The sequence below is a fragment of the Chelon labrosus genome (genome assembly GCF_963514085.1).
Source record: "Chelon labrosus genome assembly, chromosome: 4".
Classification (NCBI taxonomy): Eukaryota; Metazoa; Chordata; class Actinopteri; order Mugiliformes; family Mugilidae; genus Chelon; species Chelon labrosus.
This window is the reverse complement of record NC_140340.1, coordinates 17,781,876-17,805,215: the sequence shown is the minus strand read 5'-3', so window position 1 is coordinate 17,805,215 and position 23,340 is coordinate 17,781,876. Positions and strand designations below refer to the sequence as shown.

The following is a 23,340-nucleotide window of genomic DNA, read 5'->3' as shown; positions in this document are numbered from 1 at the left end:
TCAACTTAAATGAAGATAAATAAATCATTAAGAGGATAAACCCCCCTTTTTTTTTTGAAAAATAATGGCTTTCAATTGATTTGGAGACATCATAGACATCAGCTCTTGGCGCCGTGATGCAGAAATTTGATGCAATTAGGTTAATAATGCAGACATGGGTGGGGTGTGAAACCCTACACAGCTCATAACAATTTTGGTTGTGGTACCACACTCAATCACACAAATGGGATGCCAGGTGCCATCTAATGTACCCTGCATTGCTTACATTTCTTACTTGTCTATACAGTAGGTATGACAAACATGAGTGATAGACATCCATACAAGCTAATGAAGCGTGAGATCAAATCTCCACAGATGTGCTCATTAAGATGCAACATGAAACATGCTCTCCTGACGAGGCTGAGTGAGTTCAACATGTAATGCATGTTGGTATGTGACGGGCTTTTAGAGCAACGAATGGATGCTGTGAGAAATGTGTACTCTGATATTCCAGTTCTTTAAATTTAGGAGGTGGTCCATCAATGGCCCATCAGGAACCAAACCAATGTAATTTAAAAAGTAACCATTTTGTGATTATTTATGTATTAAAATGAGTAAGGAGCAATTTAAGTTGTTTTTTCTTAAATGGCCAATAAATGTGCAGTTTGAAAGATAAAACAATGTTAGATGTAATTTATCCAGAAAAGACTGAGAGGAAGACTGTATTTATGGCCTGATGCATCAGTGTTTTTGGTCATGCTACACCTAAAACACTCTCAATGTCAATACTTTCATCTTCCAATGTGAATACATGTGATAATTGGAAAGATACAGTACTGGATGCATGGATAAAAAAAAAATTACAATCAAACATCAGTATCATCACATCACATCACATCACACAGTACCGTCATTAATTATCAAGCCACTCCAAGCACTAAACCTGACCTTGACCCCCATTTCCTTTGCAATTTGCACCGTAGTAGTAGACAGGGTGTAAACCATCTGTCAGTGCTCTGCAGATGAACGGAGCTGGAAGGAGGCTAAATGTGTCCGTTCCTAAAATGAGCTCAATGTGGTCCACTGTCATTCTCATTTCTGGTTTTTGGTAGCCTACGTGGACAAACGGATGGACCTCTGAGTGCATCCACACATGTTGAAGCCAACGACTGGTTTCAAGAGGAGATCAGGTCTGCTCGTAATAATTCACAACCCTCAGGCTTCATGCAACCAGACGGGCATGTTATGAGAGCAAGCAAGCACATTTCACATCATGGAAGCCGCCAAGCCTCAGACACTTGAGTAACATGCTGGAGGAATATGAACAATAGAGTGCTGTGGTGCTAAGCTAACCATTCAGTGCTATGTAAAATTGATAACAGGGCAACAGTCAGTAAAATAATAGGGCAGCATGCTTTTCAAGCATGAGGTCGTCTTCATGTTTTTTTTCTAAGTCGGTGAGCCATGTAAAATCCATTCCAGGGATCTGCAAGTAGGGCCATGTGGTGGCTGTATCAAAGGGGGCGTGCTGCTGCCTGCCAATTTGTACAAGCACGGCTTTTGACTTACAGCACAACACCCAAAATACTGTAGGGGCTCAGAGGTGCTACAGGCATCAAGACTACTCTGCTGTACTCACCTAAAATCTGACTGAACAGCAGCTGCTCCAGGTCGCCCAGCACCGTCACCACCAGCTCTGGGTCCACCTTCAGGAAGGGTTTGTCACCCCCTTCCTCTCCCTGGCCTTTGGAACCGGACTCCCCTCCAGCCCCGGCTCCAGTTTTCTTTGCGTTGGCCTTTGCCTTGCTGGAAAGGATCTCGTCATCTGACTTTCCATCCTCAGGTGCCTTGCTCAAAGGCTTCACCTCAGCGTAAGGACCACGAGGTATGCGGCTCTGCTTGCTGAGGGCAGAGGGAGCAGCTAGAGGGCTGAACGGCTTGGGTTTGCCCTGGAACAGCGAGTGTTCAGATTTGGATAGGTTTCGAGAGAGGGGTGCACCCCCTCCAGCACTGCTGCCACCCCCTGCCGTCTTTGGCTTGCCCGCCTTGGTCTGCCCTGCTCCGGGCTTGGCCATGTCATCACACCACTTTGGCTCATAAAGATGCAACTTCTTCTCAGCATCAGTGAGTACAGCCAGGTTTGTCATAGACCTCTGTTTTCGGAGACTGGAGGACACTGGTAGCCTGCCCTCAGAACTACCTGCCCGGTAAACCTTTAGTTCACCCCGCTGTGTGCTCTGGGGTACTCCAGATTTGGCCCTCTTAGCTGCCATACCAACTCCTTTGCCATCTGCTTGGCCGTATGCCTTTGTGCTATCCGTCCTTTCCATCTTGAAATCTCCTTCTCTTCCTTTCACACTATTTCCAAGCATGCCTCCTGCGTGAGACCATATCAAAAAGCATCAGGAGGGAGAAAACAGGCTTCCTTGCTCAAAACCTTGTCCTTGTGCAAAATCATACAAATATGCTTCCTTTAAGGTAATCCTGCAGCCTTCTCTCTCCTCCTTTCTTCCCTGACAGGCTGCTGCAGCTGCAGCTGTTGCAGTGCTGCCCAGGCGCTCCCTTTCTCTCCTTCCCTTCCGTCCTCCTTTCCTCCGTTTTTTCCACACTCCTCCCTTCAGCACACCCTCCTGCCGCTGAACCGCGCAGCAGCAGAATGACAGCGGCGGCAGACGCAACAGCGCTCCCTCCTCCCTCCTCCCCCTGCTTTCTGCTTTCTGCTGCCTCTCCCTCGCCTCCGCCTTCCCTCCCATCCTCCTCCTCCTCCCTTCCTTCCTTTTTCCTTCATTTAAAGATGCTTTGCTATGTCTCAGCAGAATATGTGAAATACAAGAGACCGATGAGAAAGGATCGTCCATGGCTTTTAAAACCAGGAACAATTCTCCTCTATCGCACCACGTTTTCCCACCATCTCCTCCGAGTCCTTTGTTCTTCCCCTCCCCCTCTTTCACCTCTGGTGTTCACTGTTCAATACTCTCAAGTGATGCTTGAATTGTGTCAGTGGAAGGGATATCAATGTGTGAAGGTTTACACATTTAGATATGTAATTACATCCTATAGGATGAATTATGATCAATGTCACAACCCCACACAGTGCAACAACTGGAGCATCCAGATTATCTCTTGATCCTGTCTGAGCTTCCTTATCATATCTATTCCAGATCTGGATAAATAATACTCTAAAAAAACAAAAACAAATAAATAAATAAATCTGTAACGTAGTGCCGTGCCATAAATAGACAACTGTGTTCTAGAGACCCTATACGAACGATGATATTGAAGAATCACGTGTTAATGGTAATGAAAACAGAAAAAAACATGAAAAATGAAAGCATAGTTTTGTCGACTGCTTGAAAACCATTTCAAAACTTGGCTTAAAATCCAGTTTATTGGTCAAATGGGTGACTTCACTCTAACAGGCTGAGTGAGGGACAAGACGTGCCAGCGTAACACACCCAAAGCCACATTTTTTGGAAATGTGCTCAAGTCAGTTCAAGATGCATTTACTCACACAAAGACACCCGTGATTCTGTTCAACTGAGAATCCAGTCACATTGTTTTATGCAGAGTTTATTTGCCGACATACGGGTGTAATCATCTTTTTAAGATATTCTATACAGACGTCTCAGAGGAGGATTCAGGAGGCTCTGCAGTGCTCGCATGCAGGGCTGCTCCATGGAAACCGCCCTCTCTCATCGCCTGCATGTGATCTGCACCAGACCTCACTGCTCTGCACAAACACAGATGCCAAAGAAACATTACCATTTCCATAAACTCATCATCATGTGGTCGTCTATGCAATTTCTTTAATCGTACTAAATGCAATGCTTTTGAAGTAGGCTGTCCTGTTTCACACACCAACATGACCGAATAAGACCGTGCTAGACGGTGCAAATCCACTGGACATGACTGACCAGTTAGCTAAAATGTCCAGAGAGCACCATGCTAACTCTCACAATGGATTTACAAAACACTCCACTGCCTTTTTTATTTAGCTTTCAGGGCACCTGGGGTGGTTCATGGACCAGAAAAGCTGCTTGATCGTGCAATCAGTTGCGGGAAACAACGTTACGTCTTGTTAATCCTCATCACGAGTCCCCTGCCGACTCCAGATTGCTTATTCGCATGATGCAGCGAATAGCTGATTTGTTTAAGAGAGTAGAAATGTCTTAATGGATCACAGGGTAACATTTTCTGCATGCTTTCTATACATAAAGCTTAAATGAGACAGGGGCAAATTGAACAAAAAATTAAAGTAGGTCTGTCAACCGGCTCCACACGGAAATATAGCACCAAGTATTCAATGAAATTTCAGATTATCATAGACTCCAGACCATGAATTGTATTGCATTAAGATACCTCCGTGACAAGTACTGGAAAATTTGTCCAAACATTCAAATTCTACTCAGGATCAATTCTAACTTTTAGTGCCATTTAGTGCCATCACCACATCAACATTTCTATTTGTCTGTTACTTTGATTCATGACCAAATATACAAACATAGTCCTAATTAGCAAATGTCAGCAGTGAGCACACGTGTTACATATTAACCTAAGCATAAGGTTATGCAGATTTAGCCCCAAACACCACTGCAGCCAAGTCTGATCAAACGTCAACACCAAGTTTCAACACAAGTTAATAATGAGACTTTTACTCCGAGAACAGACAAACTGAAACTGTAGCCTTCAGTCAGTAAACGCAGAAACGTTCGGTCACCACCAACTCTCAGGAGAGGGGAGGGTGGAGCTGAATCTTTCATTTGGTTTCTTTTACATGTGGGTCTGATTCATTTTCTCCAGCTGGCCATCTGAATGATTGTTGCTGTGTGTGTGCACACATGGTAGAACAGTTACACAGTTGTCTGTACTGCATTTCCCAGGTCAGTACATGTAATAATTTTTGGGCTGCTCAGCTGCAACGATGCAGTGACCTCAAGAACATCAGGAAGACCTCCACATGCGATCCAAGGAGGGAAATGACAAATATCGGAGTGTAAACGTGTACACAGGAACATGTGCAAAAGCTTTAGACACTTATTTATCACTCAGAACTATTAAGAAAGGGTCTGAAAATCATTCTGCAGCATAGCAAAAACACCTAACATACTGCCAGAAACATAAAAAGCCATCTTCAGTGACAAGAATAACAAGGAGTCCTACAATAGGTTGTAATATAGCCTCCACTGAGTCCTAATCTCAACATTATGGAGTCAGTCTAGGATTACTTGAATAAATAGAGACAACTGGCAGAGCCTATATTTGGGGAAGAAGTCTGACAAATTACCCAGGATGCTCAAAATGCTCGAGACTGTACCTTCCAATTGCACCAAGGAGAATTGGTACAGTCTTAATGAACTTTGTGCAGAGTTCATTCATAAAAAAACTATTCATGACAGTATTTTTGAAGGCATCTGTACTTTTGGACAGGGCTGTAGGTTGACCCACAGTGTGTTACAGGCACGCGGAAAGATTGTTTGTGAATGGCGCAGGAGTCATGCGGTAATTAATGCGAAACCAAAACATCTAAATAAAGATCTAATGGAATCATTGTGCTGGCTGGAATGTGAGCAGCCTAAGGGATGAAGACTTATGAGAGTTTTTTTTTTTCCCACCAAAAACAAAATCCCCTCATGTGCTGAGAAATAGTTTACTCATGATGATCTCAAGCTGCAGGGAACCATGGCCAAATGTAGAAGACTCTTGTCTAGGTTATTTATCATAGTGATTAATTCACCATCTTGTATTGAACCTAGAGCATCGAGACACCCTGTTCTGCAAGTTGACTGATTTTAAAAATAAGACTTCTCACCAGAAATCCTGACTTGTTTCCACTGAATGGAACAACCATTAAAACAACCCTATATTTCATCTTCCACCTAACTTGTGTTTGAAGCCAGACAGCTTACCAAGATACATCTTTCCGCTCCACAGTCAAAAAAAAAATTTTAAGCGTCCCCTCAGGTCTGTCCAGTGTGCACGAGAGGAACTCCCAGACAGGAGGTGAAAGCTGATCCTGCCATCAAACCACTCAGTCTCTCATTCCAGCATCTGTCCACCCTCTGCAGAGGACCACTCAGTTGTTGGTCCCTTCTGTCCCACAGGAGACTGCCTGGAGACTCTGACCACTCAAAGTCATTAAGATAATTAAGAAGCCAGTTAGACAGTTTCACAATAGCCCAGTGCAATAATGGGAGGTGTGAGCAGCCAAAAAGATGAATTAATCAACTCACTGGGTAATACATTTAAACATTTAAGCTGCCAAAAGTTAATTGCTAGTAGGTAGCATTTAACCGCACTAGATTCACTGTTAAAATGTCTTTGTTTCTAATTACAGCAAATTCAAATCGTTTTCATCGTTGCATGGCCATATACAGTTATCAGGCATAACATTATGACTACTTTCCTAATATCATATGGGTCTCCCTTGTGCCTCCAAAACAGTTGTGACTCATCAGAGAATGGACATGGACCTTCTGAGGGTGTCCTGTGGTGTCTGGCAAGAGAATGTTAGTGGGGGCCTTTGGGTCCTATGAGTTGAGGGGAGGGGCCTCTGTGGATCAGGCTTGTTCTAGTGCATCCCACAGATACTTGATCAGTTTGGGATCTAGTGAATTTGGAGGCCAGGTCAACACCTTGTGCTGTTGTTCATGTTTTTTGAGTTGTTCCTAAACTGTTTTTGTGTGTGTGTCTGTGTCAGGCTGCATCCTGCCGGGGATGGCTGCTGTCACCAAGGAGTGTCATTGCCATGAGGTGGGGGTGCCTGGTCTGGTCTAGGTGGATGGTACATGTCCAAGTAACATTGAATTGTCACAAGATGGTCAATGATATTCACTTCTTCTGTCAGTGGTTTTAATGTTGTGGCTGATCAGTTTATTGTTTATTCTATTAGGCCACGTCACACCAAGCTGACGGCTGGGTGTTTGTCAGTGTCACGCTATGGGTGAACATGTGAGAACCTAGTTTTTGTACGGATTTGTCAGCAGACTGAGCTTGATGAATTGGCAGCAGAGTGCAATGGTGAGTGAGATCACTCTGGTTGGCTGATCAGTTTAGAAGAAAATGAGAAGGGAAACGGAAGTGACAAAAATAAACTAAACAAAGAAGTTCAAAGGGCGCACAGAAGACACTGAACATTCAAATAGAACTATACTGAATATTTTCACATCAACATGATCATCGAGAATGAATAAACCGAAGACCAACCGATCACCATGATTTATAAGATGCCAGCTCCGTTTGATGGTTTGAAGCTAGTTGTAGCTTGCTAGTCTCCCAGCTAATTGTTCTCCTTTGGTTTCCCCTTTCGATTGATAAACACAGACTACTGCCACCTGCTGGTAGAAACTGAATTGCCCTTTGGGGATTAATAAAGCTTTCTGTATCTGTATCTGTACTTAGAGTTATTTCCTCAAAACATAGTGCCAACTGGCCACTAGCTGTAGATGGTTATATGGTCCAGACACTAGGCAACGTAAGACAACATCACAGTCATCCTTCATCCCTCGTTGCTGGTAAATCTTTCATGTTGGGCCATGTTGCACGTACCTTTAATCTTTTGTTGGGTGCATGTGTGACTAGCTCAAAAGATGAACAGGTTTATTGCAGTCATACGGTCTGAGGTCTGAAAACTTCTCCAACAGAGGCCAACAACGATGAAACATCTGAATACGTACCAGTCTAACGAGAAACATGTTGAAGTCAGCTGTGTTTGTGCACTTTCTTAACTTCATGGTACTCATTAAGTTTTTGAGAATAATGAAATATTGATAAAGCTTAAATACAGTCTGTTCTACAGCACACACAAGTAATGTTTGTACTACAGTCTCTGAGCAACAAGACCTGTGAGGTGGGGAGTGGCACCGGCATAAATGAAGGAAGTTCGATTATCATGGCACATTTGAGACTCAAAAAACATTTAGAGACAGTGCAGAGTTAACGACGCTGTGTGATTTGAGAAAAGCGCTCTCTGCCAAGAATCTGTTTTTCCCACATGCACATAAAGAAAGAAGTGAAGTACTTCAGGAAATCCTGATGCACATAACAGGTGGCACACAGTATGAGGCTTTCGTTGCGAGTTGGCGAAAGACTCGGTGAGAACAACTGCCACGCTGAACAGAGTCCAGTGTCAACAGTCAGACATATTAAAGCTTGGGTGTTACAGGATGCAATATAATACAAATGGAAAAACAGTGTTTCACACAACTGGCTGCCTGACCTCTGTTGAACTGTGTGAAAGAGTTTGTTTTTCCCAAGGTTTAAGTAACTTCTAGTGATACTACAGATGGAGAAGAGATTTTTAAAATAAGAAATAAATCAATTGTAAGTCAAAGAGTGATTAAATTTTATGGAGTGCCTACACTTGAACTTCAAGTCCCTGCGTTAGGATATTACCTTCCTTTATGACCAAGCTTTTAATTGAAATAAAATGTCATACAAACGTCTGCAAAGGAACCACAATAAAAATAGAAAAAACAAATAAAATAAAAAACCTGCTACAACCAGTTACTTCTCATCTTGATTCATTTGAATAACCTGAGGAAGAACAATTTTCAAGATGCGGCAAGACAAATGCAAAGATCACAGCATATCTAAAAGTCTGTGACCTTTTGGAGTTATATACAAAGAGAGAGAAGAAAAAATACTCACCTAGATCATCACAACAAAGCTCCATAGAGTCAGAGGAGCAGTCACTCAGATCATCCACCGTGGCGTCTGTGTCTTCATGGACCTGAAACCTACACAGGAAAAGACACAAACGTAACGACAATTACAAAGACAATTTACCAGAGAGAGCATGAGATGCCATAAGGCTACGTCTCTTATCTTTCAATCTTAAAAGGTGAAACACTGCCCTCACCTGAACCTGAAGGGAGCAACAGCAGCCATGTTGACTCTTCCCGGCTCGCTCCCTCTGCGCGGCAGGTTGAACGTCTGACAGGAGGACTTTGATTTGTTACCGAGCACCTCTCCATCAGAAGATCCCAGATCCTGGTTGGAGATGTTCCTCACCTCTTTCTGGAAGTTCTCCACTCCAGGTGGTGCCACGCCTGGAATCTCATTTCCATTTGCGCCTTTAGTATAAAGGAGGCGTCCTCGTCCCTGGCCTGCCTGAAGATTAAGCCGACGCAAAGAGTCGCCCTCTTGTGCATTGTCCACATTTTTTAGACGATACTTCCCAAAAGTCCAATTCTTGTTAGTGTTTCTTCTTAACTGGAGGTCTCTCAAAGCCCTCTGGGTCAGCGTGCTGCTACGGAGGTCTGACGTGTCTTTAGACCGTGGGACTTCCCTCTTTGGTATCTGAGGGCTGCTGTATGCTGAACATGTGCCATCAGTTCTCTCTGTAGCTGCCGGGCTTTTGTGAGTATACATGCTAGTCTTCTGCTGCAGCAAGTGGTTCTTCAAAGCTGCACCTCTCAGCAGCTCTGCAGGGGCCGGTGTAGCTGACAATGACGAATATGAAGGCCGTCGTTTGGCGGCGTGCTGATACTGTATTGTGGGATTGGGGAGGCTGCTGTATTGCTGTTTAGGATCCATCCTTGAGAGAGGCATCGTGCTTCGAGGTGAAGGCAGACTCGAGTTGACACCTGCGTCACTCTGGCTCTGAGATATGACTTTGATATTCACTCCACCACTCATGGTTGTTGACAGTCACTGGATGAGATCTGGAAAAGAAAGCAGAAACATCAAATATGGTGCAGCAGTTCACATTTTTATGATGTTCATGGTCATGGTCCAAATATAAAGTATAACAGCAAGAAGCTTCACAGAAACTTTCAAGAACTTAAAAGCTTGTTCAGCAAACAAAGCAGCTTCAATAACAGGAGGAGGAGAAGAAGCATTAGGAACACAAAAATCCATTGGGCTGGTGTCTCCTACATGGCAAAGGAAAGAAAGTGTCCAAAAGATAACCATCATGAACAAATTAACCACCCCTAAGCTAGCGGTTCATCTGTTACGAGCTGCACAAGCAAATGGTCCCCATTTATGTTTTGATAGGTATTTTTTGAACCCACGATGGCGGAAGGAGGCTATCGATTTGGTCGCAGAGCTTTTTAGAAAGCCATTTTGGACTCTGACGGAAAAGCTGGATTTGCGAGGAAAAGCCACCCAACCTCAGAGCTAGCTAGCCTGACCCAGCCGGGGAAAGGGAGTGTCTACCACTTTCAGGGCAGCAACTATGAGCACTATGAGGAGAAAATGGTTTCTCAAGTTCTGGTGTGTAAAATTAATTATATTTAGATCTTTTATGTACATTCTTGCCATTTTAATGGGTCGACATTGCTGCTTCTGCTGGATTTCACGTATGTAGCACTGGTGTGCAGCTGTAGCGCAGCGGTGGCTGCAGTGAGTGAGAGGAGACTTTTTGAATTGTTCTTAGTGAGTTGTGGAGTTGTTTTAGTAACGCCATTCATCCCGCTATATGAGATACCCGTCTACGATGCAACGTCCTTTTTTATTGTATCCGTATGATGTTCATGGTTTCTATAGCAGTGGCGTCATAATGATCGTAAAGACGTGTTTCGAATGGAGGTTGGAGGACACTGAAGGCCTAGGTGGAAAATGCAAGGCCCGCCACTGCTAAAAATATAGTTTATACCAGGGCTGCTATTTAAGAACAGTTGAGCTAATAATTTTCTGGCAGTATCTTAATTTTTACCATACGTACATGAGTGGTAGCATTCTTCTCTTTTCACATTTAGAAATTAAGAGGTGTACTAATAAGAGGTTGATTAAAAAAAAAAAAAAAGGTTTTCTGTGAGTCAAATATGTGTGTTGATCAGATGAAGATTGTATGCAGGCTTTATGTAACGCACCTTAGACTGTCTGCTGGCTTCTGTCTTTGACGTTTGCTGTAGGGACGCTAACAACCATTCATGTATTGCACCGAATACTGTATAAATAGCTGCACATTCCAGGATGTCTGCCTCACAGAGAGAGAGAGAGAGAGAGAGAGAGAGAGAGAGAGAGAATTTTCTGACCACATGACTGACTGAGTGAATGCGAGCTTGACTGAGTGGGAAAGAAGAAAGAGGAGAAGATGGTTTGAGGGGAAGGTCCATTATACCATTACGTATCAATTACAGCTTCAAAAGGAGACTAAAGGTAAGGAAAATCAGACTAGTCATCAGCTGAAATTCCTCAGCCTGGAGAAGCTCTGAGATCAGAAGAGCAAACCTGATGTTGTTTATGTGACCCCCAGTTGCACTTTTAAGTTGAGTAGTAAAACAGCTGATCTCAGGCGATAAGAAAAAAATAATCCCTGTAAATAACAATTAAAAAAGACCAAAGCTGCTATGTTCAAAGGCAGATTAAAGAAACAATCAAACACTAAATCAATCAAAGTAGCATGTGCATCTCAAAAGGTGCCATATGTTTCAACAGCTTTGCCTAATATATTCCTGGTCCTTTACCCACAACCTCCAGTGTGAAGCGTGCTGGGAAAGCCAGCGGCAGACTGACACCACTTGGCACGTACAGCAGGAGAATGGCTCCTTTCAGGCCATGCCAACACCGGCTGTCCCTACCAAGGCCTGCAGGCAGCACCTCTCCTCCATAGTGCTAAATGTGGGGGCTTCAACTGTCCAACAACCCCATTCACCTCCATCAGCTAATCCTGTTATCTCAGGCATGTAACAGTTTTAAAAAACTGATGTTTACACAAGTAGTTGACAGTGGAGGTGGTGGGGTCACCATGAACTGAAACTACTAATGATGTGGACTTACTTATAAATACTACTTTTCTCCTGAATTATATTTACCTGCACACCCTACACTTTGTCTGTGTATCCTTGGCTCATTTATTATTATTTTTTTTAATTCAATTCCTTTTGAGCTCTGCTGCATTAAGATGCATGGTTATATGTGTACTGTAATTCTGTTTCATGCCTGAATAATAGAGCTCAAACTACTGTGACAGACCTGGTAATGTTTCTTTAACACTCCCACTTGTGGACCATGTCTAAATCCAACATTGGGGTGGATATAATTAGTGAAATAATTAAAACTCTTTACCGTCTTCACTTATATATTTTATTGCCAATCCTGTCTTTAGGGTGAAATTAGTCTCTGGGTAATTATGAAGAGTATTTTTCAAAGTTTTCTGAAATTTGTAAGCATAAAAACTAGTCAATAAAATAACTGGCAGATTATCCCATAAAGATGGAATAAAATATTGTGTACCTCTTCTCAGGAAATGATTGTAGAATAGAATAGAATAGAATATCCTTTATAGTGACTGCAGAATAGAGGTTGTACAGTGCAACAAGACTTTGTTTATAGCTCTGCAAGATGCTCACAGTATTCAAAAGATAAAACTGATAGAACTGAAATTTAATTGCATTTTGTATATTTGCGTTATCCTCCATAACAAATACGTCTCCTACATATGTTTTACTTATAAAGTTAAATGAAGCCTTGAATAAAATCTGATGTGAACAAGAAACACAGCTTCATGTAGACTCACACAAACACACCCAGATGTGCAGACGCATAGATGCACAAGCAAACACAATATTGTGCAAAATAATCACAGTCGTGCAGTCAAACGATTACATGCTCATTTCGTTACTAACGTTTTACTTAGACAACTTAATTCAGTAAAATAATAGCAGTTTGAAATGAAACATGGTTGCCTAGTGCTTCTTATATTTATGACCTCAAATAAAATCAATTCTGCCCGTTTCTGACATCGCTAAATGAGTTGTTGTTGAGTTGCTGTTTTTCATCTTACCTGAATAGATGAACATCCAACACAAGTAATTTTCCCTCACTGAGACAGTAAGGAGACAACAGTATGTTGCGGTGCAGGCTAACTTGCTCTCCGCAGAGACGAGCTACACTTAGCAGTATGATGCAGCTTACAGTAATACAATTTAGACCCACGTGCTGCTTTACAGAGAGTGGGGGCAAATGGATGATGGACGATAACAAGCCCGTCAAGAAACTAGAGGGGAAACTACATGTCTTCATGCCTCCTACGGATCCACACTCTCCAGATTTTCCTTTCTTCCCTGAGGTCACCCTCTCGCAAACATTACGCCTATTATGACCAGACTTATTAGTGGCTCATATTTCGATCTTTTTCTGGTGACATCATGGGTTGTTTTCCCCCTGGGGCTTATGATTGTCACAGTCTGAACGAGACTTTCAGCTCCTCTTCAAGATGTCAGTCTTTCAACGTGCCCCCATCAAAGCATCCAGTCAGTGCTACGAGGAGCTAAAGCTGCCCCACTCCACCAAACCTATAATCAGCCTGAGGACTAGACTAAAGATACTCATACAGACCGACATCATGTCGGCACGGGATCACTTTCCACTGGTGGAGACTCCAGACTGCTCACAAACCCCGTGCAGCTGTGCCAGAAGGTTTGATAATGTACTCATAAGACTTCAGAAGAATCAATTTCCTTAATACTATCAATCCATTTTGGAAAACAGATGAAATATACATGACTAAATCTGGAAATAATCAGCATTCAACCAAGTACTCAAGGGCTTATGATGCCATTTTTAATAACCGTTTTATTCTGGGCTCATTGTCATTTTGTGTTATGTCAACTTATTAAACTGGTAACTGTTTTACTTCATTTTCAAAACTTCATTTTGGCCCAGCAGAGTCTCAGACTCTCGAGTTTCTCTTCATTGTAACCCAGCGCCAACAGATAACAGAGTTGAGCGAGTACATCATTACATTATCTGCATAATTAAATTTTCTCAGGACTCTCGTTTTATCTAGTTTTTACAAGGGGCCTGATCCAATTTTTATATATAGCACCGAGTCCCAGATTCCTTTTCACCATTTCCTCTCGTGCCCTAGCTTTGTCAGGGAGAAACTCTGCTGGGAGAAACATGGACTGAGGTCAGCTCACACTGATCAGCGAGACACACAGACACACACACACAGACACACACACACAGACACACACACAGACACACACACAGACACACACACACACACACACACACCTCCAAGTGAACAAATGAACATAGAAGTAAAGAATGTCTCTTCTTACATTTGGCTGAAGGCCCACTGTTAACATTAGTTGACTTGAGTCCAGACATGTGGCGCCGTTGTTTATGACAGCTAAAAGCCGAACTTTTGTTTTGCAGTTCTCCCTCAGGTGCTACCACTTTTCAGCTACTTGGGATGACAAATCATTGGAAAGCTAAACCATCATATTGTTTGGTTCAGACGTGTGTTTGTTTAGTCAATTCGCTTAAATAGAATCTTGGCAATTTTAGCGGGTGCAGTTAATTATAACGAAGATTACAATAGTATTAGATCAATCTTGTTCGCCCGCTGAAACATGAAAATAATGATCAGCACATTTGTTTGCAATTTGTCCGATTGTTGTGGTCTGGTCTGAAATATCTCAGCCACAATCTGATTAAATGACATGAAACTTTGGACCGACATTCATCCTGAAGATTAATCCTAATGACTTTGGTGATCCTCGGATTTTGCAGATCACGTCACTAACATTTTTAGTTCAGATTAAAAACTACAACTATTCGATGGGTTGCCATTAAATTTGGTCAACGCATCAATCTTCCCTTCTGGTTGTTGTACTTGCGACTCCATGCCAAATACATGCAAAAGGAACGGCTTCCCCACCTACACTTTAAGTTTAATTCTGATTACAATTTATATATTATTATACTTATTAAGATGGTCAACAAATGTTATAGCTACTAAACATCCACATATAGTATAGTCGTTCTGTGCCAACTGAGGTTAAATCAAAGCATCACAGTCAAAGCAAGGCTGTAGACCAATTCTGGAGCATGTTTCAACAGATGCAGAGAAGAATACAGTGCCTCTGCCTGCAACTGGACAGTTCTTCAACCAATCGAAGGCATTTTGTTGTAAACAAATTAAACTGTACGGCGCTCAGATGACGTGCATGACTATGTTGCCGTTATTCTCTGTCCGTCACCACATGAAGCCTGCCCAAAAGATTTGATCAACCAGACAGATCTTTGACAGGGGATAATTGACTCCAAACAGAGCGACTTCAGACCAACATTCCCCCACAAGAATGTCGTGGTCAAATGTTGAAGCTCAGACTGGCTTCCAGGCTTGTAGCGCGAGGCATATGATGGTAAAATTCCGCTCGCAATGCAAAAATATAACTTTTTGAGTAACCTCTTTTATTGACTTGTCTTTACTGATCTGCCTTTGGCACCGACAAAAAAACAACAAATAGTCACACTAAGAGTCCCTAATCACAGTGATTTCAAGTACAGAATTATAGATGATGAGGTTAGCACAGTAATGTTTTGTTGCAGTGTGTCCAGCATAAAATGAAGTACTTTTCCTAATCACATCGTCTCTCCAACGTCAATACTCAAGCTTTCCCTCCTCAATCCATCACAAATCCTAACAAAATTACAGCACTCTGCAGCAGCACTTATTTATAGTCTCTCATGAAGGCCTTGTTTAAGGAAATCCCATCTTCTTCTCCTGCCGTCATCACCTACCTATCTTACTTGATGCAATTTTTCTTGTGATGTTTGCTGAATGCCAATTAGTATTTAATGGTTTTATGTTAATCTTCCACTGACCAATTGATTTTTTTTTGTTTTTCCCATCAAAGCCTACTGTACTTTTTACAGCATATGAGATTAGAGTGGGCATTTAAGCGAGTGCGTTAATCTGTCGGTCCATTACAGGGATTTATCCATTCTAAGTCCCTCTAAGTAATTAACTATGGTCAGTAATGCCATGATATCATCAACACCCTAAATAATAATTCAGCTCCGGGCAGCTGTATCCTGTTTGCAAAGTGAGAAAACTGCTAATTATTAATAAGCCAAAATGAGAACCGTTTCAAGGGGGTAAAGTTCACACCAGATCAGATGTAACACTGCTGGTGTACTCAGCTCTATGTAGTAAAGCATTTAAGCGCCGTGTACTTTGAGTCACAACACATTAACAGACATCACAGCAGGTGTTATTTTTTTTCTCCCCGGTGTCAAAGCTTTCTTTAGATTTATCAGCTCATGCAGCGGAAGTGATGCCTCTTCAGTGAAGGTATCCACAGTGATGTTAAACAACTGGCCTTACACATTTAACATCTCGTAGCTTGAATGTGTGGGTTCTCGCAGTGTTTAATCAAAGAGCTGGGCCTCCTCTCCTCAAACAAAGACCACCTCCATCAACATCATAAAAAAAAAAAAAAAAAATCAATACACTAAAACATTAACATTTGTGGGGGAGGGGACTGATTATGTAAAAGCCAAGATGAGTCTCAGTGGAATATACAGTTGTCCTCTGAATTAAAATGATTACCGTGAAATAATTGCAAAAATTATTTTATTTTGTGGTTTTTGCAGGAGCTTTGTTTAAATCGATTTTTTTGATTTGTTTGTTTGTTCTTATAAAATATCTAATTTACACATTTACAGTCTCGGATCACAAACAATAAGATGGTTGATATTATTCCTTTATTACCATAATGTCTTATGCTGGATATTAACAGAAATGTCTAATGGTGAGGAAGACTTTTTGAAAGTTTGAGAAAAATACCATCAAAAACCAGTCTTTATCATTTTAGAAACGACTTCTACTCCTCTAGATTTGGATCCTGGCTGCTTTCATTTTGACATCTTTTTACACCACATAACCAGAGATGGACTTAAGTGCAATGGGCCAGCTGTGGCAGGTGACCACACTGAACTACACATTAAATGCTCATACAGAAAGCATCATCACTACACATTGGTTAGCACTAACATTCAATCCATAAACAAGTGTTTTACAGTCTAGTTCATTCAAGTTAATGTACAGTAGTGAAGATATTGCAACAGTCCAGTGTGCCAATTTTCTTTTTCATGAACTCACACCCTAAAGATATGGACTGTAGTGTCTGCATCCTTACAGCTGAAACAGGGTCAGTGAGGATGTTTCACTTTGTTTTTTTATCTGCTCCGACTTAAATTATTTAATTTAACTGGAACCAAAAACAGGCACTGGCCCTGAAGGACCAGAGAACTATCCCGAGCAGTGCAGGATGCTGTACTATAAATTCCCCTATGCACACTAAAACAACCTGCCGCTGCAGTTATGCTGCCGTTATGCAACTGGCACAGTTGAACTGAAGCCTGTGCAGAAACAGGAAGGCATTTGCACAGCACACTGCAGTGCTGTGATGAGTCAAAGTGTGGGCAGATGTCTGTGTGGTGGATCATCACTCTTGTGAACTGGGTTATCAGAGCAGGTAAGAGCAAAGAACGCGCTTTAATCGCACACTCCAAACGACAGCAACGTCACAAAACAGTCACAAGGGATTCTGTTCATGCATGACCAAATAAAAACATGCTATTTCACTTTCACCCAAGGTGCTCACAAGAAAAGACTGCAGCAGGTAAAAATCTTCAGGTTTCTGCTCTTTATGTGCATCTTACTGAACATATTGAAAATGTTTTGTTTATTTAAAATCTATAAGAATAAAAGTCCTCCCTTCAGCTGCCATAGTCAAAATCACAGTTTATATGACATAGTGAGCATCTGCTCGCCTCATTCCTGAGAGCTGTCACTACTGTCAGCTTGTCACAAGAGCCAACGCTGCAGTGGATGACAGTAAGCACGTGGCTTTTCTCCCCCCGCCCCATTTTGCAGACACAAACCTAAAAAAAATAAAAATATCCTGGTATGCCAGGGCGTGGCAGTATTGTAGCGCTGTGAACACGCACGAAAGTAGGCCGTCATACATTTGTATCTCTTACACTAGCACTCTGTCAGCTTTGACGGATGGAGTGAAAATCAGCATATGCATGTCGATGTTCATCCGTTTGGCAGGGCTGGGCTGCCTGTGAGCATTTGTGGGTCAAGAATAGAATAGAATAAAACTTTATTGTCCACTGAGGTGGACAACTGTCTTCGGCTCACCAATACAGAAGACCGACCGTACTAAAATACAAAAGATGACATATGTAACAACAGATGAAACAACAGTTCAAGTCACTATACGTGGACTGGTCACCTATTTGAGTTAAGAATGCCAACGGCGTTGGGGATAAAAGACTTTTTAAAACCACCCTTGGCCAGAGGGGCTCTATAGCGCCTCCTAGACTCAAAAAGTTCAAAATGACTAAAAAGGGGATGGGAGCTATCTGCCAGGATTCTCTTAGCTTTCCTCCCCGTCCTTTCAGTATAAATGTGGGTGAGAGACTTTTGGGGTCTTCCCACAGTTTTACTTGCCATTGTTACAATCCTGTTTAATTTGTTCTTGCACTTACAGAAGACGACTAGTTTTCGAATCCTGCTCCGTTACCACTAGTCAGACCCCTGCTGGAGGCCTTTTCAGCAGTGGAGTGCATCAGTCAGAAAGATTACTCTGATCGGTTGTTCATTTTAGTGAATCAATGCACGATGATTCATTAGTTTCTCAACACTCATATAGACGTTTCCACAATCACCTAGAATAGATGTAGACTGTAGACCAGCTGATCAGCAGCTCTGCAACGGTCTGCAGCTCTTCCTACCCTTCCAACTAATAGTCTGGTCTTCTTCTACTGGTATGAAGTTATTTCCATTCACCCAGATGCAGGACATATGCGCCAGTTGTCCATTGGCTGTCACATTTCTGGTGTGTTCAAGTTCAACTTTCTTGGTCCAACAATTGTGGCAACATCCCAGTCGTCTATTGTTCCCAGTAGTTCTTTAATGTCGATTTAGTGCATCTGTAGGAAGCACTTTAGAATCTTCTAGTTGAATCATGTTAGATCAGCAAACTGGACTGTTTCACAGGCAACTGAATGTTTCATACAACGCACAGCGAGATAAACCAGTTGTGCTATTTTCTATCATTGAAAGTATACTGAACACATCTGGCTTTCAGACTTTGTGTTCATTTCCTGGTAAGTGCTGATACTGTTTAACTTAAAACGCAGTCAGCTGTTTCAGCCACACACCCGGCAGCATAAGATCTCCACTGCAGCTGCCAGATGTTGAACTACTGCACAGACAGCGAGCGAGGTGTGTATCATCACCAATTCAACAGATCAGTAAATGATTCATAGTTTCTGAAAGATTTGAATATAAGCCAATATATGCTTGTTCATCTGCACCGTGTTTTTCCACCAACAGTCTCTTGAGTTCTTTCGTCAGTGTCTGGTTCAGCTCAGCTTCTGTCCCCTGGGGGGAGGGGGCAATCTGCACCGAAATGTCAGTTCTCTGGGGAGGTGGGAGGTGCAGTGGGTGCAACATGTCACTCAACAGCTGACAAGATGTTCAAGATGTGATGTAAATTGTAACCTGAAGACTTTACTGAAGGACTACTCTAGATCCAAGACAAAAGACTTATATAATGTTTGTCTGACTATGCTTTGGGCAAAAACAATGACTAATCATGATATATTTATCAAAGAAGCTGCTGCCACTTGTGACTTTTACTTTGCAAAGCAAGTCACATTTGTATGTTAAAGATATGTCACTTTATTTCTGACTAACACACAAGCGTAGCAGAACCAAACCACGGCATAAGGTCAGCCTCTGACATTTTCACCAAGAGCTGTTCATGTATGACATCTTTGCCTCCGGCAGCCTTTGCAAGCTCCACATCAAAACAAGACAAAGCCGGAACCAGCACAATATGCAAGGAGTCACCTGCAAATCACATCACACCTTGTGCCCGTTCTCCCACAAAGATTTATTCTGAACACCCACTATTATATAACAGCTTTATATGGAACATATAAAATATGTATCAGGTTTTCCGAGGCCGGCACACGTGTCATTTCGGGTTAGCCAAGGTGGAACATGTCTGCCACTGGAGCGTGTCTGCGGACAAGACTTTCCAAACCAGACCAACCACATGCACACACACACACAAACACACTCGCACAGTTGGATGGAGGATGCACCGAGACGTGGCATTTAGACGGGAACAAAAATCGCCGTTTTAAACATGACGGTCTCCAGTAAATGAAATAGCTGTGCATGCGTATGTGATTATCCTAATTATTTGGATGCACGTGTAATTTAAAATCAGCTACGGATTTACCGTGCAGCCGTGACCACACTGCCTTCAGTTTACTTCTTTGAAAGAATGATGAAAAGCTACATCTGCGAATGCAACGAGTCTGAAAGTGTCTTGGACATGAGTCACACAGAAGAGACACAATTATGCCCTATGCAGGTTTTTTTTAACCAAATAATAGATGCTGTCCTACCACAGGACACTATTTCTGTGTTGTTATACTATAATCCGCACTGACATTGAAATTAGTTAAGTTCAAAAGTGCAGTATGTTGTGATACATCATTCTTATTGGCAATGACATCACCTAGCATTAGTGGTATTCCCAGGGCCATGCATAGACTCCCAGTGTAGTGTTGAATTACCTCATGGTCTGTATTGTGTGCATTAACGCATGAACATGGAACTTCAATACCTTTTGGCGCGGACCATGATATTTCTGTAGCAAAGTATCAAAATTCAATTGACAGTGAATCATTTTGTCAGGTTACTCTTTACTTATTAGCTCAGACAGTCATGGTTTCAGCAGGATGTACCCTACCGAGTTTGGTCATCTCCTGAACTTTTAACATTCTGATTTAAAGATCAGATGTCTGCTAAACTAATAACATTCCACGTCAGGCTCAGCTACTTTGTGTTTAGTGTCGATTAGCAAATGTTAGCGTACACAAAACCAAGATTGTTAATGCAAACATTAGCACATTGGCATTATCAACACGTTAGCATGAGGACGGTAGAATGTAGCTGCACTATGCCAAATTACAGATCTCACATAGAGAACTGCATAGTTACAATTTCTGATTTAAGTTTTAGTTTTACAGATCTTCAACTGCATTTTACTGCATTCTGTTTAAATATAATAAATCTTTGTTTTGTTTTGTTTTTTAATGAGAAATGTGTTATCCTTTGTTCAAGCCAGTGTTTTGGGCTCCTTATTTGACAGTTGTTTCTGGCAAAATAATGGCAAATTAAAAAAAAAAAATTCAATTAAGTCAGAATTAAAAAAAGTAATCAAATGCAATAGTCACATTTCTCTGCTCTGATCTCCAGCCTCTGAGGTCAGTATTTATCTAGATCTCAAGCTGCCAAATGCTTCCATGTGTTTACCAGCTAGCCGCTAACCTCGTTAGCTGATTGTTGCTAGGCAGCGTGCATTATTTATTTTATTTTTTTTTAGAGAGATTTTCCAGTGTAAACGGCAGCCTAATGGAAAGACTCTATATCCCAAGACACAAGAAAATGAACCACATAGTTGTGAGCTGACCAAAACGAAAAACTGAAAGGTGCTGAAATGCTTCAAGAAGCTTGAAAACGCTTGGGTTTTTTAAGTATTATTTTGTGTGTTCCAAAACACAGATTAAAGAAAACATTTACACAGTCTATTTAAGTAGCATGCAAGTCCAAAATAACTTCCTAAAACAAACATTTCAACAGAGATATTAGTGAATCCTCCGATTTGAAAAGAATTTAATGCTCCCAGGACTGGAATGCATCAAATGGCAATAGATGGATCTCAGTGTAAACTGTGCAGATACTGTGGCATGAATGGGTATGAGTCAGCAGTACATCCCAGACAATTACTGAGCATGTGACTCCCCAGGATGTTAATTGTCCTGCCTGGGACCGCAAAGTCTTTGCAGGAATTAGTTCAGCAGCCTGACTGTTTCCTGTTTCCCCTAAGGTCTCTTTCTCTGCTTGGGGCCACAGAAATGATTGAAATATCTCTTTTTAAAGACTGCAAACTCACTCCACACAGGATACAAACACTACAGCAGAGTGCACTTGTTGTAGTCGAGTCATTTAACCGAGATGTTTTGAGCATCAAGGTCATGGAAACGGAAAGTTAAGATCAATAAAATGATTTCAAATTCAGTTACTTAAAAGAAACACTACTTTTCCGTTTACATCCATATTTAGTAGGATATAAACTTACCTTAAATGATGCTGACAAAACTTAGTGCCTGGATGGAAGCTCGAAACATTAGGACATTGAGTGCATCATCTGGGTGTCCATCAGTCCATCCCTAGTCTACTGTCCCATAAGCAAATCCCCTGATGGGACACTAAGCAGCCGCCTCCAGCTTCGAAGCATCTCTGCCTCCGTCCAGAGTCTGGATCAAAGTGGGACTGCTCTCCTCCTGCTTGCATAACAACACTCTCGACAGATCCTCTGCTGCAGTTGCTGCCTGTGGACCAGACTACTTAGCCGGCAGGCGCTCTCTCCGACTTGCAAATGGATCTGGCACCACTCCAGTTCTAGTCCCTCTGAACAAAAGTGCTGAGCTAAAATTGAGCCATATACCTGGTGAAATACTCATAAAACTGCCTCACACTCTCCTCCTCCTCCTTGTGTCCAGCTCTCATTATCCGTCACTGCCTAGCTTGGCGGGTTGCGTATGCATCTTTTCCGCCTGGCGCTCACTGTCCTGAGTCACAGCCAGAACCAGTGAACTGGACTAATTTGAATTGTCACTGCATGTTCGTAGCTGGCCGCCTACGGGGCACAGGCTCCCTCAGTACGACTCTTTAGCTGGAATCTGGACCAAAGGAAGTCAACTCAGAGGTGTCAGCTCAGGAAAAAGAAAAAAAGAATGACAAGAGCAACGATGTGGTGACGGCATGGGGTTTACACATTCTACCCTCATAATCTTTGAGGTACAGATTACAAACTGTGACTGAGACAACCCCCCACCCACCACCACCCACCCCCACACCCGTGTGTGGTGAGGACAAACCTTGCAAAATGACTCACACGATTTACTTAAAAGCTAGAATATGTGCAGGCCAAGGACATGTGGTGGAACACGACCAAATTTAGTGAGTGCCGGGAGCAATGAAGCAACACACACACTGGTGTGAAGACAGAAAGCAAGGGGTGGCATGATGGGGGGGGGGGGGGGGTGTTATGTTATATTTCCTTGCACATTTGAGCAAATTGCCTCCCCTTGAAGTTAAATCGCACGGCAGGATGGTAAAACTTCATGAGGGGAGATTATAGACGGAGGCAGTTTGGAAGCTAGAGCCCTGCTTCCTCTGTGTTTAGTCACAGTCAGGAGATAAGTGAGGATTAGAGTCAAAGATGTGCACTGGCTGGATACAGAAATACTGAAAAAATGTGTGAATAATCCACACGCTGTAGACACCGTGCACATCTGCCGTCCGACCTTGAGAGATACAAACTGCTATCTGCATTATTAGATCCCTCGCACAGGGCTGAACATAATCGCAGCTTAATTAATGGTGCCAAGATAAAGAATCAGGTTCACGGGCAGGTACAAACAGCTCAAGTGAATAGAAACGATAGCAAAGTCCTCCATCCTTCACGCCACTATCTCAGCTTATTAAATGTGCACTTCACACTCCGATGCCTGCACGTTCTG

General features: G+C 42.2%; 1 protein-coding gene across 2 annotated transcripts in view; it reads right to left on the bottom strand.

The window, feature by feature from the left end:
• Window positions 1–23,340, bottom strand: part of nav1b (neuron navigator 1b) — a 79,077-nt gene that overhangs the window by 40,659 nt on the left and 15,078 nt on the right. Inside the window, exons 2-3 of one of the 2 annotated variants that reach the window (XM_084542439.1) lie at window positions 8,837–9,641; window positions 8,626–8,714 (exon numbers count right to left, since the gene is read on the bottom strand). In XM_084542439.1, coding sequence (XP_084398565.1) covers window positions 8,626–8,714; window positions 8,837–9,615 — 868 coding nt within the window. In that variant the 5' untranslated portion in view covers window positions 9,616–9,641. Of the gene's footprint in view, window positions 1–1,618; window positions 2,605–8,625; window positions 8,715–8,836; window positions 9,642–23,340 lie in introns of those variants that run through there. The other variant, XM_084542440.1, reaches the window with a different exon arrangement.